General features: G+C 36.7%; 4 protein-coding genes and 1 non-coding gene across 5 annotated transcripts; 3 read left to right on the forward strand and 2 right to left on the reverse strand.

Moving 5' to 3' along the window:
- Nucleotides 1-2,381: 2,381 nt before the first annotated feature.
- Nucleotides 2,382-8,557, reverse strand: Rab27 (RAS oncogene family member Rab27). The gene is made up of 5 exons (XM_076767929.1): nucleotides 7,947-8,557; nucleotides 7,059-7,129; nucleotides 6,650-6,764; nucleotides 5,870-5,982; nucleotides 2,382-5,526 (listed from the first exon to the last, which is right to left on the reverse strand). The coding sequence occupies exons 1-5, from the start codon at nucleotides 8,088-8,090 to the stop codon at nucleotides 5,343-5,345; spliced, it is 627 nt and encodes a 208-aa protein (XP_076624044.1). The 5' UTR covers nucleotides 8,091-8,557; the 3' UTR covers nucleotides 2,382-5,342.
- Nucleotides 8,558-8,613: 56 nt separating this feature from the next.
- On the reverse strand, nucleotides 8,614-12,533 carry Mal (molybdenum cofactor sulfurase). Its single transcript, XM_076767926.1, has 8 exons — nucleotides 12,220-12,533; nucleotides 12,007-12,124; nucleotides 11,695-11,851; nucleotides 10,961-11,617; nucleotides 9,916-10,889; nucleotides 9,655-9,852; nucleotides 9,376-9,590; nucleotides 8,614-9,306 (listed from the first exon to the last, which is right to left on the reverse strand). The coding sequence occupies exons 1-8, from the start codon at nucleotides 12,277-12,279 to the stop codon at nucleotides 9,121-9,123; spliced, it is 2,565 nt and encodes an 854-aa protein (XP_076624041.1). The 5' UTR covers nucleotides 12,280-12,533; the 3' UTR covers nucleotides 8,614-9,120.
- A 204-nt stretch (nucleotides 12,534-12,737) lies between these two features.
- Nucleotides 12,738-12,819, forward strand: Trnas-gcu (transfer RNA serine (anticodon GCU)). Its single transcript has one exon. It is a non-coding gene; the product is annotated as a tRNA-Ser (tRNA).
- On the forward strand, nucleotides 12,777-14,809 carry LOC143343247 (uncharacterized). The gene is made up of 2 exons (XM_076767928.1): nucleotides 12,777-13,352; nucleotides 13,652-14,809. The coding sequence occupies exons 1-2, from the start codon at nucleotides 13,220-13,222 to the stop codon at nucleotides 14,302-14,304; spliced, it is 786 nt and encodes a 261-aa protein (XP_076624043.1). The 5' UTR covers nucleotides 12,777-13,219; the 3' UTR covers nucleotides 14,305-14,809.
- A 125-nt stretch (nucleotides 14,810-14,934) lies between these two features.
- On the forward strand, nucleotides 14,935-16,906 carry LOC143343246 (uncharacterized). The gene is made up of 2 exons (XM_076767927.1): nucleotides 14,935-15,459; nucleotides 15,611-16,906. The coding sequence occupies exons 1-2, from the start codon at nucleotides 15,448-15,450 to the stop codon at nucleotides 16,409-16,411; spliced, it is 813 nt and encodes a 270-aa protein (XP_076624042.1). The 5' UTR covers nucleotides 14,935-15,447; the 3' UTR covers nucleotides 16,412-16,906.
- Nucleotides 16,907-18,156: the final 1,250 nt, after the last annotated feature.

An 18,156-nucleotide genomic window follows, 5' to 3' on the forward strand; every position in this document is an offset into this window, starting at 1 on the left:
GTGAAGGGAATAAATAGGGGAATAGTCAGACTGATATCTATTTAGATTGAGAGTAAACCATTACAATCTGGAAGAGTCATTAGAAGAAAGGATATGATCCCGAATGGAACCTGCGACTGCGGGTTCCAGGAGAAAACAATAGACCACGTAATGTTTAAATGCACGTTGTACAATAGAGAAAGGGCAGAGCTTAAGAAGAGATTAGAAAAGGAAATAAAAGATAAGGGAGGATATCACATTCCTGATTGACTTGAATAAACTACGAATATTTAAAATAATAAAACCCCTTTGTAAATCGATTAATAAAGATAAATAGATAAAGCAAAGAAACTAGTAGTTGCGTGTCTATTTTAATTCTAATTTTTATTTTCACAAATTTTATTTTTAAAATGCTACATTTTTTATGCTTTGTTTTTTGTTTGTACGTACAAGATTTTGTCTGCTTTAAGTAGATTATCAGAGTTATGTAGGATTTTACTGTTTTTTATAGTTAATAAGGACTCTAGAAAGATGTAAACATATAGGGTAGCTATAAAGATGTAAAAATAAAATCTGAAAACTTGAACAGAAATACAAATGCAAAAACATACACATCTACATTCTTTGGGTATGCTAACTCATTCCTTGCATTCGGACGTTAATAGGAATACAGAATGATACTGGAGGCTTTAAACAAAGAACAGAAATCGAAGAACAGAGACACAGTTATGTACGTTTGGTTATGTTCCTGTGTTATTTTAGCTCTGGTGGTACCAGGAGCACAGAATAACCATGGAGGTCATGAACAAAAAATACAACACAACCGCAGAAATACCTCTGCTAGCGTTGCTTTGTATCTTTCCTTGTTACTTCGACTCTTCCATTACCAGGAGCCCAATATGGTAGTAGAGCTCTTCTTAGATAAAAATGGGAAGCATTGAAGAAGCAAGGCCGGCATACAAAGTGTTACTTTCCATTGAGTTACTTCACTGCACGCAGCTCACGTAACAGAATAGCAGAATATAACAAGAGATCATAGCACGTCCTACGAACCCGTCTTTGTAAGGAATTGCAACGACGACGGAAAGTTAATTAATCAAGTTTTATCTTTACTCCATAGCGGTTTCAAAGTCACATTTTAAAGTGCAATGTCGTGAGAATCTACCGCGACGATTTTTACAAAGATTGGGTTCGAAGACCGTATCCCTTCGTTTCTGTCCTCCCCGTACACGGTTCCCTTTGGCGGCGAAGTATCAACCGGAAGTGATAAATCAGCGGGTAGCACCACTGACCCAGAAAACCAAGCGATTTCGCTGTCCGGCGAGGTCGCCACGTAATTTCGTTTTATCTACCGGGCCAATATCTGACTGAAATTGTTCCCCTTTCCATGTCTGACAAGTCGAACGGAGAGACGCGAGACTCTACGTACGGACATCTAGATCTGCCGCGCGAGCAGGATTCCGTCTTTGGCCCACATAACCGGAAGTCTGATCCTGCGCGCCTATCAAGATCAAAGGAATAAAGGTAATACTTTAAAACGCTAAAAAATCTGCGAACGCTTCTTCATTGATAAAAAATTCCTGCCCCCTCCTCCCCCTGAACTCTTCTAGAGATTACATTTTCGTAACAATCGTGATTACTAATTTTACGAAACACAGTAAATTCCGTTCTCGCCGCCCAAGAGAAGTAGACCGAGGCCCCAAAGACCGTTTCGCCACGATAGCTCCAAGGAACTTCCGGTCAGAAGTTCTCGACGCAGCGACTTCGTGGAAACTTAGCCCCACCTTGGAGCGAAATTTCGAACGCGTCGGGAGGATGAGAGGAGGAAACAGGCGCGTGCTACGAAACCGGTGGAAAGAGGCGCCTCTGTCTGGCCGGTGAACCCTTCCACGGTTCGATAAATAGCATCCTTTTGATAGGTCCAGGATCGTACGCTTTGAACGTTTCAATCGCTTTGTCTAGCCGCTATCAAATGAACTTGAGGGGACCGCGTAATAATTACTCCGTACAGAGGCAGGACCTAACTGGTAGTCTCAAAGTGGTCGTTACTGGTATCAACGGCACGTTGCCGCCGAGACAAAGCTGGGAAAGCCTAATCGCTCGATTGTCGGCGAGCTTTCACGGAAGCCAAAGCGAGGCCTAAATATCGACTGTACGGCCCAGGATGCTCGTTGCGTAGCGCTCTCATTTCCACCTTGATCGTCTACAATGTAGGTACTAAGTAGCAAACGTGCACGATAGGAATATTTAGTCGGAAGCGTGTTCAAGCATATAATTAAGAGAAAAGAGAAGAAAATCTCGATTCTCCATCTTACTAGGCGTCGCAGGTTGGCAGAGACTTAAAATAAAATGGCAGACTTTGAAATCGGACATGCGTTTGCGATAGTCTAGATATCTCCGTCTCGTTTTTACAATTTTCTTCTTTATTTGTCGACAAATTCATCTTACGTAGATACATAGAAACGTTCACCGTACGTGTAGCACTTTATAAAAGCTCTTCGGTGATAAACGGAGGGTAATTCCGTCGTACAATGATCGTGGCACATACACGATTCGTAAAAGCGGCGATTCTCAAGAATCCAGGCGAACTTTCGCCGTAAAAATAAGTTTCGTTGCGGGAACGCGAAGCTGGCGAGCTTAAAAGCAGACGTGCTCGTAAACAATAACACCGGTGTGTATAAATAGCCTGGCTAATAACCGACGGGGGTTGGTCAAAAACTACAATCGAACTTCCATAAAGGAAATTTCTCGCTGAACTTAAGTGCAACCCGCTGCACCTTTCGCCGCCTTGCGTTACCGATGAAACCAACTTTCATCACCCCATGGCTCAAGATATTTTCTTGACCCCCGTCCCACTCGGTCGTTCAGTCAGTTTGCATTTGACTTCAACCCCACCGAGAAGTAATAATTGAAACTGCGAAAGGAACACCTGCCGTCTACAGTTCTAATCCCTGAGGGGGAGCCATTATTTCTTATGTTTCTGACGAAACGGTGGGGCAGAGTTCATAGCAATGCTGAAAAATCTGAGCTTTCTTAAACCTTGACCGATAGGAAGACGCCAAAATGGCTTACAACTATATCTAATTATCAACTTGAAACGTGTACTTTATCTTCAGTTCGATAAACCTTGGACGAATTACAAACGAATACTGTAAAATTTAATATTAAATTATCTATGCATGTAACAAGTATTGCACCCTATCAGTTGAGGTTTAACAAAGAAATAATGCACGTAACAAGAGCTCAGTTCAGCAAAACATGGAACATTTACTTGCTCGCAGGAATGTTCAAGTACAATTGTCGAGGTAAAATGTCACGCTTATGAGTTACAAAATAGATGAATAAATACGTGACCACATTTTGCAATGATGATTTCTGAAAAACACGATCACACATGGACACCAACACTGCCACGTTAGGTTACGTTTTCACGTACCTATCGTAGCTTAATCTACTAAGATCTATTTCATAAGGTTTTATATAAATTAAAACATATAAATATATCACTCACTCCAAGTAATCAGAAGACTTATGTTAGGAAATTCTCTGAATACGAATGATAAGTTAGTTAAAAAATCAATTACCCTGATTTATGATTGTACTGCTTTACGCCCCGAAATCTTTACATTTGCACCTCCATCTTAAATGCAACTATTTTCATCCTACGCCATCTTCTTTAATGCCAAACCACTAGCTGATTACTACCTCACTCTGTATACGCACGTTCAACAATTATAAATTTTTATATATATTCGGAACATATCTCGATAAACCGTTTACTCGCAGAAACTGTGTAAAAATTGGAAGAAATAACACATTGTCTTCGCGATACGAGGGGCTCGGATGGTGTAAGTCCACGAGACTTAATGGAGGATTCCATTTTTGTCAGACACGAGCGACTGTTACCCCTAAAACTATTTCTCTAACAGTCACGCAATTTATAATCCAAAAGGCTATTATTCTCAAAATTCAATAGGGTAGACCAATACCTTTCATCATTTGCACATCTCATACAAACGTCTTTTGGCTCTCCTTAACTTAAACACACGCGATATGTATAAAAGTCAGGAGAAATAACACGTACTCGTATAACTATACCGATCGTACTCGCAGTAAACGTATATATGTAACGTCTATCGCGTTAGAACTTGGCAAGAAGGTATGAACGATCATCGGTATTCGGTACGACGACAATAGAAACAGGTGTCGCACGAACGGGTAAAAGATGTCGCGCGCGACAAATAACGCTTTGATTGTATTTTCAGTACACGATACTTTTGACTAGGTGTACGAATTTTTGATTAGACACAATAACAGCATCAAAAATACATTAGATATAGTCGAAAATCACTGAACTCTAATACCCCAGTGTTTCCCTAAGTCATAGCCATTGTATCACAATCTTTGGCGAGTGAAGAGAGATTGATATACATGTGTGTACATATATACTGAACACCTTGTGCGTACAACATTAACAGATAAATCGCATTATCGCGGAAAGTGAAAGGCAACACGTATGCATCGAGAATAGTCTTGTACCAAGGGAAATGGTAATGGAAGACGACCGTATGTGCGTGGATGCGTGAAACATCGTAAATCGGTTTCGGTGTATAGTGATGCACGGATGTGTAATTTACGAGATAGGTCTCTGCACCGTTTGCGAACGATACCGATACCCACTTTTCTAGAAATACGGTAGAACATTGACTATCCGTAAAAATCAATCACAACCATTACAACCCTATTTAAATTCAATTAAATTTTGCACGATTTGCTTTCTGGCCAATAAATGTGGTTACTATTGAGATTTATCTAGATGCTAAGTTTGATCTAAAGACTTTATATACAGAAAACTGATACCAATTTGTAGACGCATGTAAAAAAGAATGTATTTGAGTAATCTTACCGAAGAGTCCACTAGTAGATCCAATACGAAACGCCGTAATTTTCTGTTCTTGTCCAATAGTTCCCTTTTCTGCTAAGTGCTCGTTTTACAAGATAATTGACTCGTACATGCGCCCAGAACCGTTTCTTTCGCACCGTATTTCTTGATGGACGTACAAAAGTACTTCTACAGGCGTCTTAACACCTTACAAGGTGTGTCTAAGAAGATAAAACTGTAACTAAAAATTGAAACAAATAATCGAATAAATATAATGATTCGTCAAGGTGTCCCTCAACTGTTCAGGATAATCAACGTTCCACGCGCATGTGTCAAAGTAACATTCGAACTGGTTCAAACGGTAAGAGATTCAAATACAACATTCGCTATTGCCCTGTTGTTAGCTGAATAAAATGCGAGTTATCCAATTTCGTTCGAATTCTGGACGAGGCAATTTATTCAGCTACGTGTAGGGACAATGTCAGCAATAGCAAGAAGTGCTCGGAGGTGGAGTGTCGCGCTCGTGACATCGCAAAACTCGCTGATGTGGCAGCAATGACTTGTCCACGGTGGTGTCCATTCTACTCATCACTCGATCTAGAAGTATATCCACGGCACGCATCACGTTTTGGCCCGTGGCTGCGCTCGTTTCCAGGTACACCAGCCTGAAGAATACAATTCATTAAGATCTTCGAGCCTCCCCACCATCTCGTTTTTGCAGCTTATACTACCCGAAGCTTCAGTGTCCTTATTGAGGAAGCATTCTCTCTTTTAAAAACATTCCCTGAACTGCACACTTTTCATTTTACAATAATTTTGGACCTCTGGATGAGATTATTTAATCTCGCTCTTATTTAATCGCCTGTCTTTTAAAGCGATAGTATACCGATATAGTAGCCATAGTTTGTAGTTCTGAACGATTAATTGATTCTGTTCAAACTGTAGCTAAAGTCGAAACACTTTCCCAAAAGGACAAACCTTAGGAATATTGTGTACCCTATTATTTACCCGTGCTTCTCTGCTAATTCTCGGGCCTTGTCTTCGCTAACAACCCGTTTGTCTTCGAGATCGGACTTGTTTCCACAGAGAATTATGTCCGGATCTTCGCAATATGCGTGAGTCTACACGTACACAGATACAAATCACAATCAAACTTGTGATAGTCGTTTTACACTTATTAGATCGAACGACAGTTTAAGTTCGCAAGTATAGGTATATTTTATAATATAGGTATTATAATATTTATTAAGTTCGTAAGCAAAAATAATGTGAAGAATCAGTAACACAGTAAATGTGTTTAAACAGAAAGATATCAAAACAATTCTATAATAAAATAATCAATAATAAATAATACATTTAAAAACACAATAATTAAAAACATAAATACATACATATCACAGTTATTTATGCAGTTTTCAAGAAATCACAAAAATGCAATACTACACACATTTAATATCAATAAAATGAATATCATTTGGTCATGGAAATTCACAGTTGTGGGCATTTTTTAAATCGGTAATTAGTTTATGAAATACAAGCAAAATAAAATATATATGATTATCACAAACCTGTTTAAAGCTCTGGTAGACCTAACCCCAAACTTTCTATGCTACAATTCCAATCTACATCATGCTACATGCATAAATATGAAAATCATAATATGTGAGTGTCATTACTATTCGAATGGGAATACAATTCTAATGAATGTGTTAACTCAAATTATCGTTCGATCAGGTTACTCTATAATCTTCCAAAACATTTATAATAATAATGTTAAATAATGAATACCCTAAGTTGTTCCAACCAATTTCTGACTTCAAGGAATGATATCTCATTGGTCAGATCAAAAATAAGAAGGAATCCCATAGAATCCCGGTAAAAGGCTGTTGTTAGACTTCTGAACCTGAATATCAATGGCATTAGAGTGCTTATGTGAAAAAGTCATGATTAGTTCTATTCTTATTTTTGTTAAGGGAAGTACTAGTGATAAAAAGCATTTAAGTATGCGCAATAATCTGCATATATTACTTCACTCACTACTATTAGTCCCACTACCACTATGCAATACCACCTATCAGTTTTTTATTTTTTACTAACTAAATATATCAAAAACTTATAGTCAACAGGAAAATTGTTATTAAAGGTCATTTACTTCTATAATATATGATTTCCAGAGGCTAATTATAAAGATTGTTACCGCTCTTGACCAGCTGTGTCCCACAGCTGCAAGTGCACCCGTTGAGTCCTACCATTAGCTGTCTGGTATATCTGCAATAATTAATGACTATAGTTTGTATGTAGTAACATATGTTTAAAGTCATTTGCATATATACAGGTTTTCCCATTTTAAAAACTATTTATGTAATTATCACCCCAATGATTCATTATTTCAAAACTGTTTAAATAGAACTTACTTTATTTCAAGAATAATGATTAAAAAGATCATTAAAAAATTTCAAGATGACTTTTGTTGTTTTAAACAACATGTATTTTTGTTTCACTAGGTATGTAGATCGATACATAGCTAAATATGTAGCTAGATATGTAGATACATTGTATTCATTAACATACAATAAATATCATTAAAAAAGTAAGGATCTACTAAATAGCCATCTTGAATGTCACACCAAACACTTAACAATCACTGATGCTGACATATTCTTGTGCTTTAAAACATAAATACCCATAATCTTGACAACCAACATATCGCAGGTTAATGAATTGGTCTACAAATGGCTTACAAGCCTAGTAAAATGAAAATATATAATTGCACTTAAGAAACAAGAATCACTTTCAAATATCTGCAATCCTTCTACCTAGATAAGACTTGTGCCTGTCCTAAAATACCCTCTCCATACAGACTAAGCTTTGTTTAAAACATTGTTTCGAATAATGATAAATTCGGAAGTTAGTTGTGTGTATAAATTTAAATGCGATATTCTGTATATGACGTACAGATATGCACATTACTGACTATTTATACATTCGCTAGAAACTTTGTATTCTTCAATGCGAATAGGATTATTCCACAATTAATGACGAATATTGGTCTAGAACTTAGAAATAATAAATAAATTATACTTACTACACGTTTTTCCTTAAAATCGATACCAACTGTGGACATGAAACGGGAATCGAATGTGCCATCGGTATACTGGTACAAAAAACTCGTCTTGCCGACCCCGGAGTTTCCAAGGGCCAAAAACTTGATAAGATAATCGTATTGCATTTTTGTAGATTGATAATTAAAACAGAACACAATTCCTATCGCGCTATTAGCAGAGAACTTTATCGAAAGAAATACTCGGTCTGAAAATTCCGGCGTTACTTCCAAGCATGATTCGAACACACGCCTCTGTTAGAAACGGTTAACGGTTCGTCTACTACGCAAGTCGCGTGAGTGTTTCAATTGTTTAACGACGAGACGAGAAACATGTGCTACATTAGACACCTGTTGCCTATGTGTACGATTTTCAAAAGATTCGTGGATATTAAAACGAAATACTTAATATATGGCTCTATTCGTCTTTTCTTTACACGACCGAAAATGCAACAAAATGACGCGTAAAAAGCAACACTCCCCACGAAATTCACAACGTACAATGAACTGAACCACGTTCACACTGACGAGCGAGGGGCGAGAGGTGTGCAAAGAAGAACGCCACGATCACCACGGAACGATGCCATTACACAATACTACCAATCTAACGAAGAAAACTCTAGCAAAATTTATTTGTAAGTAGAAACAAAACTAAGTTTAAATAATTATATTTTTCACATAGAAATCATATTATTTCCTTGTATTATCAAACAATTATACAATTTGGAAACATATTTCATATTATTTTTGCTACAAATTTATATTTACTTTCGTAATATTCATCAAACTTTATTATTATTATAAAATATTCTTTTTTTGCAAGACATTGGTTTTGTTTTAAATATAAAACACAAATTAGGATGATGTTGACGAAAATGTTAGTAACTTTGAGTTGTCACTTTCGCATTAATAAGAAACCATTAATTTTTAATGTAAATACTGAAAAATATTTAAATTTGTAATTTGTAATATTAATATTATAATTTAATAATTTGAATCTGTAATATTTTCAATATACCGAATGAATTACTTATCTTATAAGTATCCAGATAGACATTAATTCTTCAGTTCACCATTTTTAATGGTTGACATGAGTTGTTTGACAACACAGTTTACCTTGTGGATGATGTGTTATAATGATAGTAATTTTAACCTCAAATTATGAAATACAAACAGTATCCCCTATAGTAATGATTCCATCTTCTCTGGTTTCTTTGGTTAAATAAATACCAAATCTCAGTTTTCCATGAAATTGTTCAGCAAGTGTACGTAATGGTTCTATTGTTTTTAAACCAGTGGTTTGATCAATGCATATCATTTGACATCTGGTGCATGGTCCAGTTACCTAAAGAGGACAATTTTTCAGTAAAAAAAGAATTACATAATTATTTCTTTAATTTATTTAAATGCATACCATAAAGTTGTTGTTTCCAATTCTAACACATTTCCATTGTGTTTCTTCAAAAGCTTCACAGCCACTTAGTATAATATTTCCTCTAAATCTATGTATAATTGTGTCTTTTTGGACTTCTGTGTCAGATACTTTGTCACTAAGCCACAACACACTTGCTTTATTTATTAATAGATACTGAGCTTGACTAGAAAATGATAGCTCTGGTTTATTGCTTTCTATAAAAGAAAAATTCAATTAGGTAATGACAGAGAAGTTTTGTCTTTGGCTTAATGATTATACCTTTCTTTTTAATATCACAGTTGTTTTGTTGTATTAGTCTTAAATTTGGTAGGCCCAATGATAAACTTAACCATTCAGAGACATCTGCACCACAATCAGTACCTTCTACTTTGTGACCACAAATTCGACTTTGGCATAATGTTCCCTCTACAGTATTTACATTGTTATTATCTAAAGGAACACTGATTGTAGGCATCCCTAAAATATTTTACAATTATCAAAATATCATATGATAACATGTGTAATAAATAGGTTTTGTACCTGGATAATTTAATTGCATAATTCCTCTTTCCTTAAATATAACTGGTCTCAGCAAACAAAGATTAATATGTTGTTTTTGTGTTAAACAAGTACCAGAAGATGTAATAATCATCCATTCTCTGTCATATTGCAAACCCCTAGAATTTAAGCTCCAGGAATTTGTTATTTCATAAGCACCACATGATTTTATTGGATATATATATAATTTTTCTAGAATGCATTTCTTCCCAGTGTCATTAATGTTTGTTATTAGCTTTAAGAATTGGTTGTCACTGATTGAACAACTAATTAATTCTTTCATGCTTTGTAATTTATTTATAATCCCATTAGTATTGTTATTTGTTATTTTGGATGCATTTTGCATGATTATATTTTGTTGATAATATTTTCTGTGTAAGATTATTTTATAATCTGACCACCAGTCTGGAAGTTTATTTATTTGTAGTCCATCTACAAAACACTTATTGATCATGTGCAGTAAAGTCTGAACATCATTAACTGTAGACATGTATCCAAATGAAACTCTTATAGCTCCTGTTGGTTTATCATTTATTAAATCTGCATCACCTCCACAAACATATCCTGCATCATAGTTTTGAAGAACTTCTTTATTTGATAAAGCTAAATGCCTTTGACATGCACCAGGATTACAGAAACAACCAGTTCTAAGATGTATTTTAAATAGAGCTGCCATATTCAAGACTTCCATGTACCCTATATATTCACCATTAGAGCGCATGAGATTGAAAGAAACAATACCTCCTTGTAAATCAGGATTGTCATAAGCTGTATCAGAATATAGTTCTACAACAGGATTTCCATTACTGTGATGAAGCATTAGCAAAGAATTGTGTAAAAATTTGGCAAGTGAAAAAATATGTTTTGAAATTTGTTTCATTGTTATGGATGACAATATGTCAAAACCATATTTTAATGATATTATAGAAAGAAATGGTACAGTACCATCTTCAAACCTGTAAGAAGATAAAAACTAATAAAAAATCCAATTTCTTAATTTTTTTAATCAGATTATGAATTTGTGTACCTTTGATGCAGACTTTTGCGTTTTACATGAAACATTTCAGAGCTCAAAGAAACATCTACAGTACCACCACCATAATAAACTTTGTGTAATACATCTACACTAGAATTTTTTACTAATAGTGCACCAATTCCAGTGGGATATCCAAACATTTTATAAAATGATATACACACAAAATCTGGTTTGTAAATAGACAAGTCCAAGTCATTTGTTGATACAAAAGCAGAAGCATCCAATAAGACATACCATTTAGTGGATGCATTAGAAATGATATCAGAGAGAATTCCATTATGCACATCTTCAATCCATTTTAGGGGATATTTTAATCCCGAAAAATTACACTGTGCAGGATATACAAAAAGGGAATTGCTGTCTTGTTGTGAAGAAGTCAAGGGATGTAAAGGAGAATAAAACACTTTAAAAGCATTATTATGAGTCAAGCAAGTTATTTTTGCTCCATGTTGTGCTACAACTTCTCTCATACCAAGAACTGATGTATGATTATCTTGTGTATAAACAAAATGTCCTGATTGTAAAGTACTGTTTGTTCCCTCTTTGTTAAACAGAAAAGTATCAGCTATTAGCTTCAAAGATGCAGTTGCACTTGATGTGAATATAACAGTATATTCATCAGAAGATGTGTGAAAATGATCTAAAATTCTGAAAGAGTGAGAACATGTTAATACACATATATGTTAACAATGTCTACACACATATTCTTTTATTAGACTTCTTACATATATCTCATATGATCTATGATATCTTGAGTTACATTGCTTGCAGTTCCAATAGAGTGGGGATTAGCATAGAGTGTGCTACACAAATCAGTAGTCACACTCTTTATTTGTGAATCTGAATACAAAGTTGCCCCTGCATGATCTAGGTAACATTCCTCTGAAAAATGAAAAATAACTATGGTTTTGTCTTTTTCTTACATTCATTAAACAGGAGATACTTTCATCACTTTATCTTTTGCGACGTATATTTCAGTCGCCTTTATGAATTATAAGAATACAATGGAATTACAACATAAATCACTTATTACTTACCTTTAATTCTTGAAAAATCATTTTCCAACATTTTTTTAATCGCGTCATCGTATACCGGTGTATACGATACTTTTGTCTCTTTGGTATCTTCCATACTGATAAGCCTGAGTCGCGTAGACTTATTAATGCGGCTATGGTTTTATATCATCATAGTATATCAAATGAGTTCTCGAGAATTGACGGAATGACGTAGTATTATTACCTAATAGAAACGATTACAGTTATTGTCGTTTCCTTGGCTTCTAAGTAGTATGGTGAAGAATGTAATTTCATTCAATCACATCAACGGTATGGAGTATTTTTAGAAGTACAAGTAGCTTGTTACACCTTTGAAATATACATTGTTTAATGGACGTAATAAATAAATTGTATGATAAGATTTCCTGGAATTAAAAATCGGGAATAAAGAATAATCATGCTCAGTATGACACATTGTATTTTATTAAACATTAAATCGAAAAATAATATTTATCGGAAAAATATAAATTATCAATTGATAATAGAGTTGTTTGCAAACGTATGTTACTCGATTACATAATGCGCACACGTATGGAAAACATTAAAATACGCTCAACGTATGGAGCAAATGCACGAGTATACTTCAAGATCAATTTAAGTACGTAATAGCAAGTAAAAATGTTTATGAAGAAACAGAAAGTGAAAGGTGTTTTAATGTTAAAATTTAAAAACTTTTCGAGCATAATAAACATTTAAAAAGTACTTCCTCATGTGACGAGGTGGCCGAGTGGTTAAGGCGTTGGACTGCTAATCCAATGTGCTCTGCACGCGTGGGTTCGAATCCCATCCTCGTCGGTTTTCTATTTTGACTTTTTTTTTTTACTTTATATTCCATCCATTACGTTTATATAATTTGTTATAAAATGACTATAAAGTTACTATTAACAGCACACGATCTGCAGTTTATTTCATGGTGTTTAAAGATGGGTAACAGAAAATCTCTCGATTAGAAAAATTATTTATTTGCAATAAGCATTGTAACAACTTTGTAAGAATTTTCTTTCAATTGTCGCTATTGAAACCTTAAGAAAATTATCACTGAGAGGAAAGAAGAATGGTTATAAAGAAAATAAACAATGTACGTGACTGCATCGATAAAAGTATGCCCTTGACATTGCGCAAAGAATGCATGAAGGAAACTGCTAAAAATATAAAACGACTTGGTTAAGAAGAGACACAGATTTGTGGAATAACAATGCATAATAACTTTAAAACAGTCAGACCTCCGATACCACAGACGTGGGGAAGCGAAAATGCATCACCTACGCGATCTTATGAATTATTGAGCGAAGGACAGTCCATTATTTTTCAACCTGAACATTGTACAGGTAAACTAAAATGGAAAGTGAATCTAGAGTAACAATAAATTTTTCCAACCATTTATTTTTGCATCTGATATCAGTGACACGAATCATCTGCGATCTTCACATGATCTTGAAATTAAATTATACCTGAAACATTCTTTTGCGCCGCCAAAAATAAAGATGGCATGTAGCTGTCCTTGATTGGTCAGAACAACTTGTACACCAGATAAAATTCTACTTACAAAACGAACATTTCTTTAGTGCCATTTATGTATTTATCATCTTGTTTCATATCTAAATGATGTAACGCTAATAAATTGCAGCCTCTGATAGTACGGTAGGCCTGTCCCCAACAGAAGAGTACCTCCAGATGACGAAACGCCTCATCGAAATCAATGCATTGCCACCTCGCGTTATTACGATACTCAAACACCTTTACGATAGGTATAAGTCCATTCAAGGTTACGGTCCAGCGACTTGGGACACGGAAACGGACTCGTTATTGTTGATTTTTGCCGAGACACGGGAAGAAAAGCCATCAACATCTGACAAACCGGATCAAAGCAAGAAAGGCAGAGCCATTAGGATATCTGAATTAGAAGTTGAACAGCGTTATTTCGAGTTGCAGACAGTTCAGGATTTAAGTCTCGAGCATCATTGCGATTCGGAAGTCTTCGCGATCAATAATGTCTTCTCTAATTTCTCGTTGCGCGAAGCAGGTTACGAGAAAACGCTAAAGAAGCGTCTCACTCGTCGGATAACGAAGCAAACGGATGAGTTTTCTGGAAGCAACCCGAACGGGAGTGGACAAAATACCACGTCTGTCGATGTTAACCAAGAAACCGAGGCAACAGCAAACGGACGACTGCGAAAAGTGCGTTACAATCAGGGACTCCATCTGTTCATTAGGAAGCAGATCTGTGTTGGACGACGATTCATTTCCTCGTCTCTGGTTTTAGATACTGAAGAACATTAAGATGGACAAATGAATCAAAATGGCAAAACAATAAAAAATCTTTTAGTTTATTTTTTTTGTAATAGACAAGATGACACGTACACGCGATTCAAGTCGATACTAGATGTTACACCATTGCGTGTCGTTTCAGGGTCGTCAGGGTCATACATATTAGTTTCTGTGCCCGCTACCGACCGGTTACTTTATGTCTAATATTGTAATCAGATCACCAATACACCTTCAGATATTACGTGGAACCGGTATAAAACATATATGGCTTTATATGTCAGTGCCACAATTCGGAGAAAGTGCGTCCTTGACGAGTTTTACAATAGTACGACCCAGTATTGGTATATGTGTATCACACGTTGCAAAAATGAAGGGAAGGCCATGGTATAAGGAAAAAAAGATCGCTACATGTGACGTAGCAATATTCTCTTTTATAAATTGACAATTCGTTAATTTGATGCGTAGCTGGGTGGCATGCAATTATACTCCAGGCGGAAATTTATTTGATACAATATTTACAAATGATGGTCATTGAATAAATGTATAAAATATATTTATTTTCATCATGTACTTACATTAATTATTCGTTACTCAGACACGAATAATTTTAAAGTTAATTTGGTGCTTACATGACATACGGTCGTATAATGGGAGCCGCAATGATTTATAAAATGTTCACGAACAGCATTATCCCGCGGTAACTATATACTGGAAAGAAAGTATGAAGGCCAGATCATTTATACCCAAATGTATTGTAATAGCCATACCGTTATTATAAACGTACATGGTTCTATACGTAAATGATTAACTTGTTACATATTGAAGTCTTACCGAAATTGGAGTGACTATTTGTTACGTATACTTACGGAACTGGTGATCTTATTTGCGTCGGGACCACGCCTCGAATTCGTCCGTGTCCCCTTTTGCCCAGCTATCCTTCTCCACCTTCACACTTTCTATCTTCCTTTCTTAATAATTCCGCCGAAAAAAAGTGCCATGGTACAGTTTCCCCCACCTCCGTTTGACGTATCCAATAGCATCGGGAGCAGTGGCACCCAAAATTCGATTGATCCCCCTGCAATCTTAGCTGCATATAAATAGTGGCACGGTCTCCGATTTTGCCAGAGCCGAACAACTCTTCGAAGCAATAGCAAAATGGCACTAAAGGTAAGCATCCACCAGAATGCATACGTTGTCGGGATGAGTATATACCTCATGGATACGAACCTTGTATTTCCAACTTGGTTTCTCTGTTCATGTAATTATATATATCCTCCTTATTATGGTGAATAAATTAAATTACATATATTTTTTCTAGTTCGTAGCATTCGTAGCTTGTTTGGGATTAGTCCGCGCTAGCGGTCCAGCGGCATACGAAATCGCCACTGCGTCCGGAGACCTGGGCAGCATTGGTTACAGCCAGGAGTCCACGCAGAAGGGCTACGCGGGCCAGAACGTGATCACGGCTTACTCGAGAGGCGAGGACAGCGCACATTCCTCCGTTCGCGTGAGCAGTCACAGCATCAGCAACGATGGCCTGTTGAACTACAACATCGCTCATGCTCCCCTCATCGCCAAGAGCTACGCTGCCCCTTACAGCTACGCTGCATCGGCACCTTTACTGGCAAAGACCTACGCCGCCCCGCTCAGCTATGCCGCCCCAGCACCTCTTCTAGCCAAGAGCTACGCCGCGCCTTACAGCTATGCCGCTTCAGCGCCTCTTCTGACCAAGGGCTATGCCGCCCCGCTCAGCTACGCTGCTCCAGCATCCCTTCTGACCAAGACCTACGCTACTCCGGCTACTTCTTTCCTAGCTAAGTCCTACCTCCAACCATCTGCTCCTCTTCTGGCCAAGTCCTACCTCGCACCTTCTGCATCCCTTGCATATCCTGCCCAGTTGCCACTGATCGCTAAGAGCGGTTTGATCGCCCACGGTGACGCATATTCCGCGTCCATTGCTTCGGCTCCTCTTCTGACTAAGGCTTACACCCCATCGATCATCGCCAAATCCGCATCCCTCTACGACTACGCTCCCCAAGTCATCTCGAAGACTCTCTTACCCTCCGGCACCATCAGCCACACCGTCTTCAACGGCATTGGAGCCAACTATGCTTGGTAAAGACACTCGACACACTCGTTAGTCCTCTAAGTTTCTGGAACCCTGTACTCGTGAAATCGGGTACAAAGAGTTCGGCCAATTCGACTCGGACACTGCTTAAGTGTTACCTGAATGGGTGCATTTTTTAAATTGAGTCGAGTATGCTCTTTCGGCGTAGTTCGTATTTCGTAGCGAACTTCGACGATGACCTTGTTAAAAAGCTCAGCATCCGCTGCAAACACGGATCCGTCGAAACGAAAGATTAATGGAACAAACTGGATCTGTCTGTGTAGATGAAACTCTCAGTGATTTCACCGACACCATTCACCTCTCAATCAGAACAGTCAAATTTCATTGTACGTATATCAATTGCGCCTACATGTAGATATACATACATGGAAACTGTATAAATAACTATATATGATTGTATTTATGTTCGCTGTTCGTATTTCCCTTCGGAACATTTTCCCAAATAAAGCATTCCCCGTGGAGACATTGGCACGTGTACCCGAAACATTGGAAAATAAATTTTTATTTTGTACCTAACTACATCATAATTTTGTCTTTCCCTTTCTTCTACGTAAAGTGTGATTCATGTTCGTATTTCGAACTTCACGTTCGTATTTACGGCAAAAGGCCCAAGTTTGCGTGGCATAGTTCGTTATTTTCAATGATAGATGGCGCTCATTTTTCGACCTAAAACCCTCTGGTGTTAAAACGCCCAAGTTTGTCGTGGAATAGTTCGTTACCTTCAACGTTAGATGACGCTTATTTATGGACCTCAAACCCTCTGGTGCTAAAACGCCCAAGTTTGTCGTGGAATAATCCACTCTTTACAGACTAGATGGCGATTTGAACAGATTAATGAATTTTAATGTTTTAAAATACAAGCAACGCGTATTTTGGTAAAGATTATTTTGAAATTCTATGAACATTAGAAAAGTTTTTCCTTAACCCCGTAAAGTGGTTACTTACATTTTCTTTAGTTGGTAATTCCTGCAGTTCGGTTAGTTTGTGCTAGATGGCTGTAGCAATTCATTTCTTTATAAATGGATTATCAATCAAAGCATCATATTATTATTTGTCGACTAAGGTTATACATTGCTAGTGAAATGAGCATTATTTAATCGATTCGCACAATCGTTTCATTCTAAATATATTCAGAACGTTTTCATATTTCATTTTTTTTGGTTACCTTCAGTGGTATGATAATTATTTTAGAGAAAGAATAAGTGAATCAGTTTGAAAGAGATTGATTCTTAATAGAACAAATTATATTATTAACTGATGAATATTAAGAACACGTGGCCATACCGAGTCAGTATATTCCTTTATGTACATGCGACAATAACTCAGAGAATCACTACTAGAGGTTTGCAAATAGTAATTGTAGGACTACGGATTTAAGAAAAAAAGTAGTGTTTATGGAATGTTATACGTTTGATAAAGAAAAGCAGTACTATTTCTATTAATAAATACAAACATTTACATTTATAATCGGGCACGGATTAAAAGATAGGTTGAGGGGTGCTATACTCTCGAGTTGCAAAGTGGTGATTACTTACGTCGTATGCTCGCCTGTGCTTTTAGTAAAGAAGCCACTCGACGTTTTTAATGACTGGCAAATCACTTGGTTGATAAACACGTTAGCTCGTAGATGTCGTGTAGCTACCTGGAATGTTAGTGGAGTATCCTCGAGGGAGAAAGATCGCGCAACCGATAAAGCTTGCGCTTACAGTTACTATTAATTAGATTCATGAGTCAGT

Source organism: Colletes latitarsis, chromosome 7 (assembly GCF_051014445.1).
Source record: "Colletes latitarsis isolate SP2378_abdomen chromosome 7, iyColLati1, whole genome shotgun sequence".
In the NCBI taxonomy this organism is placed as follows: Eukaryota; Metazoa; Arthropoda; class Insecta; order Hymenoptera; family Colletidae; genus Colletes; species Colletes latitarsis.

What these genes read in the sequence shown, in the direction of transcription:
- Rab27 (XM_076767929.1), bottom strand. Translation starts at nt 8,090, where the DNA reads ATGCAATACGATTATCTTATCAAGTTTTTGGCCCTTGGAAACTCCGGG. An exon ending in GACACAGCTGGTCAAGAGCG is followed by an intron (nt 6,765 to 7,058) that starts GTAACAATCTTT and finishes ATTGATATTCAG; the next exon opens with GTTCAGAAGTCTAACAACAG. An exon ending in GAATTAGCAGAGAAGCACGG is followed by an intron (nt 5,527 to 5,869) that starts GTAAATAATAGG and finishes TGTATTCTTCAG; the next exon opens with GCTGGTGTACCTGGAAACGA.
- Mal (XM_076767926.1), bottom strand. Translation starts at nt 12,279, where the DNA reads ATGAAATTACATTCTTCACCATACTACTTAGAAGCCAAGGAAACGACA. An exon ending in TATGCAATTAAATTATCCAG is followed by an intron (nt 9,853 to 9,915) that starts GTACAAAACCTA and finishes AAAATATTTTAG; the next exon opens with GGATGCCTACAATCAGTGTT. An exon ending in TTGGAAACAACAACTTTATG is followed by an intron (nt 9,307 to 9,375) that starts GTATGCATTTAA and finishes TGTCCTCTTTAG; the next exon opens with GTAACTGGACCATGCACCAG.
- LOC143343247 (XM_076767928.1), top strand. Translation starts at nt 13,220, where the DNA reads ATGCATAATAACTTTAAAACAGTCAGACCTCCGATACCACAGACGTGG. An exon ending in TCAACCTGAACATTGTACAG is followed by an intron (nt 13,353 to 13,651) that starts GTAAACTAAAAT and finishes AATAAATTGCAG; the next exon opens with CCTCTGATAGTACGGTAGGC.